Below are 6,713 nucleotides of genomic sequence, written 5' to 3' on the forward strand. Positions count from 1 at the left end.
AAAAAAAACAAACAACTTTTACTATTTTTCACTCTAGTATAGGAAAGCTTAGAAACAAGTTCCTCTTAAAAAATTACTTTTAAAAGAGGAGGACAGAAGGATGACCTTAATTTCCAAGAATATCCACCTGAAAAAGTAACTTTACAAGAAGAGAGCATCTGAATATCTTTTAAAAGAGAACAAAGTAATTAAAAATGTTGGCATTCCACAAACTAAGCACAGCATAAAATGACACAAAAGGGAAATGTAATGAAGAGATAAAAATCTGAAAGGAAATTAATTGATTAAAACACATGGGCACACACACACTGCATGTAGTCATTCAGCATTATATGCTGCCTGGCTCTGTATTTTCTTTTAAAATATAATCATAACTTCTGTATAAGACAATATAGGCTCCCAAGATACTCATGAAAAATTCTAATCAAATTTCACTCCAGAGTTAGTAATCTGTTAGAATACTAGGCCTAAATAAATCTGTTATGTTAAATCAGGAACCAACACACACTATTTTCCATAACAGGAGCTATATAAATTACAAGCTCCTCCATGTTTTGTTAACTAGATTTGGTACACTTAAAAATAAGCAGTACTCTACATCTAGAGTACTCCAATACAAATGTTTTGGTATCTTTTAGAGTTTATCATTCATTGTAATGCTCAATCTTTACAAAAAACCACCAGAGGATTTGCAATTACTGTCTACTATCTTGCACAGTAAATATTGTATTTGTTCTGTTTTTAAATCCATATGTTTTGCTGTATGAGGTTTTAGAAAGAAGCAATGTTATTATATTTTCTTTTGGTTGTCACTGATGATTTAAACTTAAAGATCATTAATTTTAACACTAAAATCCTGTTACATTCTCATTTGAGTTGTTCTATTAATCTCAAAGGTAGACTTTATGTATTACCATTACAAAAAATAACTATTTGCATAATACTTTATGATTTTACATCTATTACAAACACATCACAGGGAGCCTGAGGATGCATTCAGTAGCCTGTCATTCACCACTCAAGACCCTTCAGAACCAAACAAGGGGGAGGGTGACATTCTGCTAATGGCACAAGTAAAGAAATGAATATAAATAACAATCCTTGAAGTTTTAAAAATACAAAAGAAATTTTAAAAATACAAAAATACCATCCACATACATAAACAAGACAGTTTCAATTTATAAAACTCTATGTCCTCTCTGCAGAAGCAGGGTGTGTTTGGAGATTTATGTATTTGTTGTAACACCCATTTAAATTGTCTAAAACTATGCTATAAAACTAAAGGAAATTACCATCTTCTTGCTGGGTTATAAAATAATATCATATTAAAATTGAATGTATCTATTTAAAGAATTCAGCTATTCTTCAGCCTTGTGAAATAACCTAAGTGCCATATCTTTATTACTCTAGTCTTAACCCTATAAATGTGCATATTAAGAATGCTTAAGAGGGAAATAATAATAATCTAACACATTTAGAAATTACTACGTTGTTGCATACTTTCTTCCTGGTAAAACATTTCCAAAGAAAATTATTTAAAGCTTCTGTATTTTCTTCCATAACCACCAGTCCAGATAAAAAATACTGAATGCTCCGTTATGTCACCTCATAGCACGTAAGGCTTCTTGTAAACAATATGCCTCTATACTGAATACATATCCCTTGGGTCACCATCTACGTAATTTAACATTTTTAAGTGTAGTTTCATACCCAGCATAACACCATCTAAAACATGCACGCACACGCACACACACACACACACATACACACACCAGAGCAGTGTGCAGAAAAGGAAGGAGGTGGAGAGCAAGAAATGGAGCACGTTGTTGTTTCTCATTCATGCAGTATAGTGATGTCAGTGTCTGCAGCAGCAGAGGCAGCGGCAGGAGCCTTGACCTGTGGAGACTAAAATCCACTGAAGTCAGAACCTTGCAGAATTCAAAAGAAACTGAGTAGGTAATCGTTTGAAAAATTGCTCAACTGGCCATACTATAGATTTTAAATGGCTAAATAAACAGAATAGAATAGTTGTACACTTTTAATTTGGGTAGCTCTCTAGCTAGGCGGGATGTGGAGAAGTAACATAAAGGTAGTATCATCAGGGGGTTGGGGACAGAAAAGTCTGCATTCAAAATCATTTCAGTGTAAGAAACTGACAACATCACCTGGTCTTAAAAAGAGCAGAAAAGCCTCTTCCATTTCCAGTACCAGCTCTCTGATGATGCAAATCTGCCTACTGCACAACCAGACTCAGAAGTGTTTTCATCATGATTGCATTAAAATTGCATTAAATTCAGATGTGCCATACTACAACAAAGAGGATAGTTTAAGCCTGATCACAAATTTCATTAAAACTGCTTGATGATGGACCATGTAATTCCTAAGCAATTAAGGCTTTTGAAGGAGGCAGAAAAACAAGTTGTACTATGATCTGTTGTAAGATGCTAGTGTTTATCAACAAAAGAGAAGGTACTAGATGGTCATTATACTGTTGTAGCAATTGCCGAAACTACTCTTACTCTGCCCACAAAACGCTCTGTACACAATCTGTCTGTAATGCTTATTTTATGGCTCTTATATTAGTCCCTAAAAGAAAATCCCAAAACTCAATCCATGCACTGTTGAAGCCAAATCACTCACAATTTATGTAACTGCTGCCTTCTTTTCATTCTGTTACCTCTCATTTCATGTAGCTCTAGAAAATGTGCAAGAGAGTTGCATATGGCATTAATCTGTTAGAAAATGGTGGCCTTTTCTATAAAATACAGCCAAAGATGTGTGTTCAGTGGTGGTCATTATTAGGGCGATCACGTTGTTTTCATTCATTCATTCAGGATTTGCTGGAGGATGTCAGTTTCTGCAGCAGCTGGCTTGACCTGGGGGAGGAGTGGGGGAGCAAATTCCTCCTGGTGCATACAGATTACAGGATGTATTTCTTGGTGCTCATGTACTCATACCTTGCCTCACCATCAAGTGGTCTGAAAACAAGTGCCTTAACAATGTTAATTACAGGTCAGAAATATTAAAACAAAAACACCAAAACTGCAATCTACCATAACAGAAGCACTTTCTCCAAGTCTAAGACCTTCATTAAGAAAACTCCATTAAAAAAATTCCACATACCACATAAACACTGTACAGAGAGCTCCACTGTGTTTCCCTTCTAAGCAGAGATTTTCCACTTAGCATGATCTGTTCTCTCCACAATGCAGCAGCAGCAACAGCAGCAGCAGCATCTGTAGCTCTAGCCTGGTATCTAATAATATTAGCTACTCCACTCTCCCTTATGAGTTTTAAGTCCCTGTTTTGGCTAGTCTTTCTCTTCTCCCCAAGGACTCAACTAGATCATGCGCTATGTCCCTAGACATAAAACAAAACCAAACCAAAACAGAAAACCTTGAGGGAAGCCAACAGCATCCACTAGCTCACCATTACCTTTGACACCTAACAAAAAAGAAACCTGAGATCCTTTAACAGCTCAACTGAACTATAAAGTGTACTTAAAAATGGAAGGAAAAAGTGAGCACACATCACAAACAGGTCTTTAAAATTTACCATGAAAATGTTGAATTGGGCATAAACTCTTTCCAGTGCAGTACTGCTCTGATGCATATGACTATATAGAGACAAGAGGAGGGTGGGGGGCAAACCAAAACACTATACATTCTAATTGCACATCCCAAACTGTTCCCTTTACACATCCTTACAACAAATATCCTTACATCACAACTAATGCCACCACCTCTCAAAAAAAAATTTCTTGTAGTCACAGACATTAGGAACTTTGAACGAAAGCACAAAGAGGCTGCTAGAGAGTTTGTGTGTGTGTTTCGCCCTCCTTCCCCCGCTACAAACAGCAAACATATGAGTGAGCTGATCAGCTCTTAAATTGAAAAACCTTTCCACGCAGGTGAGTGATGGAAGATAAAATCTGAGGGGCAGCTGGAGGGTCAAATAAAAGTTGCTTTGCAGTTTGCTCCTCCAAGCCCCGCAGCGACCGCAAGGGGTGAGATTCCCAAAGCCACGTTCACACCTTCGATAATGCACTAGCAAAGAGAAGCCCGGAGAGGCTGAAGTTTCCGCGGAGGGCACCGTCGGGGAGACGCAGCCCGGGAGGACGGAAGGGTTGGGCTCGCTACCTCTGCACACGGGCGAGCCGGGGCTCCTTCTCTCAGGTGAGTTGCTCCTCCGGTGGCTCTCGGGGGACCGTCTCGGGCGGCCCTTGGTTCGCGGCGCCTGGTCGGTCGGGGCCACGGCCGGCAGCGGCGTCGGGCTGGGCGGGCTGGGGCCGCGGGCCGCTCCGGGCCCCGGGAGGCTGCCCAGCGAGGCGGCGGGCAGGCGCGTGGGACTGTGCTGGCTGCCCCGCAAGAGCTGATAGGGAACTGTGGCGCGGATGGGCTGCAGCAGCCGACCGGCTCCCGCACCCGGGGCGCAGCCCACTCCACCGCCTCCCGCACCGTTCCCACTCCCGGCAACGGGGACCGCGGGAGGGGAGCCCGCGGCGCTGCGCCGCATCCTCTGCGGCGGAGGATGAGGGGTCTGGGAGGAACTAGAGGAAGAGGAGGCAGTGGACATGGTGGCTCCACCGGCCCTGGACGACGCCAGCCGAGCCGGAGGCGCGGAGCGGGAGGCGCACGAGCGTGTGGGAGCCGGCGCGATGGTGCGTGCGAGTGTGTAAGGGGGAGGGGCGGGGGTATCGAGGAGGGGGAGGAGTCTCTCGGCTCCCCCTTCCCAACGCGCACCCCCGCCGCCTTAAGCGAGGGGGAGGGGAAGGCTGCGAAAACAAACGTCCAACGGCCCCAACCGCCCGGTCGGGCTTGATGTGGCGGTCACGGCCGGGGCCGCGAGGAGCCCGGAGCCGCAGCCGACCCGGGCATAGCGCTGACAGGGGAGAGGGGCAACCGTCCGGATCAAGGAGCCCCGGGGCCGCTGGCAGCCAGGCGGGGCTGCACGCTCGGGAGAGCCCGGCAGCTACCGGGAGAGCCGGGACTCCCGCTTCTAGGAACCGGGTAGGGGGTAAGGGCCTTGAGGTATCTGGTTCTCCCGGGAGCCCGCGCCACCGCAAAAGCCAGCGCCGCCGCCTCTGCCCCCTCGTCACTCCAAAAGGCAACTAATTCCCCCACCCGCACCCTGTCCCCGGCACCGCCTCCGGGTGCTCGGGACCCGGCAGCTGCCGCAACGAACATTCCCATTGGCTCCGTCTCTCTCCACCAAAATTCGAGTGATTGGTTTCAGAATACGAGTGAGAGGAGCATCGACCAATGAAAGTGGTGATTTCTACTTCGCAGGTGGGGCGTGAAGGGTGGAAGAGTGAGGAGGGGGCTTAATGCGCAGTGAGAGGCCTGAGAGTTGACAGCCTTTGAGGTGAGAGCGAGACTTTGATTGGGCTTCCATAGGAAAGTGGGTCCGTGTGTCTGCGCGTGCCCCGGACACCCACAGACACAAGCACGCCCCGGTATGCAGGTTTCGAGGGCTCCACCCTCCCGGGACCAATTGTACAACTTGAGACAGAGGACACTTAAAGGAAACTTTACTTTGCAAGTGCACCTGTTCTTGTAGGATGTTTTGGAGTTGGAACCAGATTCCATTCCTTTCACTCTAATTTTAGTAATCTGAGTTTTCCTGCGAGTAGACCGCTTGACAAAAAAAAAAGGCAATGTCTGGATGCTCGGTTGAACATTGGGTTGATACTTTTCACAGCATATCCTAACATTTGTAGTTATGCGGTGAAATGAGATAATCAAAACTTAGGTTCCAGGGCAATTACTCTGAATTGCAGGGGTCAAAAAGGACTTGTACATCATTACACCGTCAGTTAGATATATTAATGGAGGGCACCCTGTTGCCTTTCCCCAGAAGCAGATGGCCTCTTGGGAGAAATAAATACCAGACTTAATGTAACAATCCACTGTGGCAAATTTGGTTTTTATTCTGCAATGAAACTGAAGAGATACAAAGATTTTGGGATAACTATTAAGAACCTAAGTTTACCCTACAATAAACCAAAGTTTTAAACCTTAATTAAGCAGGAACAATTAATTTAAGGGTCTATGGTTAGTACCCTCTATTAATTTCCTTGAGATAAAAAAAGAGAAGTGGGAAGTCACATTGTTCTACTCTTGTGTCTACCCACATTAGCAAGCTTCCTCTGATTTCAGGCAATTTATGCAGGGGTCAGTTTCGCTTAGAGGAGCCATCCTCCTCTGTTTCCTTGTGCCCTCAGACCAGAAAGCACAATAGGTTCTATAAAAAGTAGATGAAACAAACCTAGTATAAATACTGGGATTGCATCTAATACTTCCTCCTGTTAAGACTAGTGATAGTTCCTTACTTTATCACACATTAGAATAATTAACATCTATTGAACATTCACCACGTGCCAGCCACTGTTCTAAGAATGTTTTATGTGTTAACTCATTCAGTCCTCCTATGATCCACAAGTGGACACTATTATTAGCCCCACTGTGTTCTCAGCTGAGGCACAAAAAAGCTAAATGTCTTGCCTGAGATTACTCAGCTAGTAATTGGGGAGTTAAGAATCTAACCCAGGTAGACTAACTTGAGTTTGTGAGTAAGCCCTCTGCTTTGGCACAGAACAACTTAAAGATGTGGAGTACATGTTTGCAGAGTATTTTCAATAGTCCACAGATCTCATCTGTGACATAAGTTCCCATTAGTTCAAAGGAAATTTTACAAGTGAAGATCGACCACTA

The 6,713-nt window shown here is 44.0% G+C and overlaps 1 protein-coding gene across 4 annotated transcripts in view; it reads right to left on the reverse strand.

The window, feature by feature from the left end:
- The window catches only part of GLCCI1 (glucocorticoid induced 1), a 95,154-nt gene extending 90,022 nt beyond the window's left edge, over window positions 1-5,132 (reverse strand). For all 4 annotated transcript variants that reach the window (XM_045827475.1, XM_045827474.1, XM_045827473.1 and 1 more), the window contains exon 1: window positions 4,140-5,132. In XM_045827475.1, the coding sequence (XP_045683431.1) occupies window positions 4,140-4,575 (436 nt within the window). In that variant the 5' untranslated portion in view covers window positions 4,576-5,132. The remainder of the gene's footprint in view (window positions 1-4,139) is intronic.
- Between the last annotated feature and the right edge of the window lie 1,581 nt (window positions 5,133-6,713).

This window comes from Phyllostomus hastatus, unplaced genomic scaffold (genome assembly GCF_019186645.2).
Source record: "Phyllostomus hastatus isolate PE091 unplaced genomic scaffold, TTU_PhHast_1.1 phas_scaffold_78, whole genome shotgun sequence".
NCBI lineage: Eukaryota > Metazoa > Chordata > Mammalia > Chiroptera > Phyllostomidae > Phyllostomus > Phyllostomus hastatus.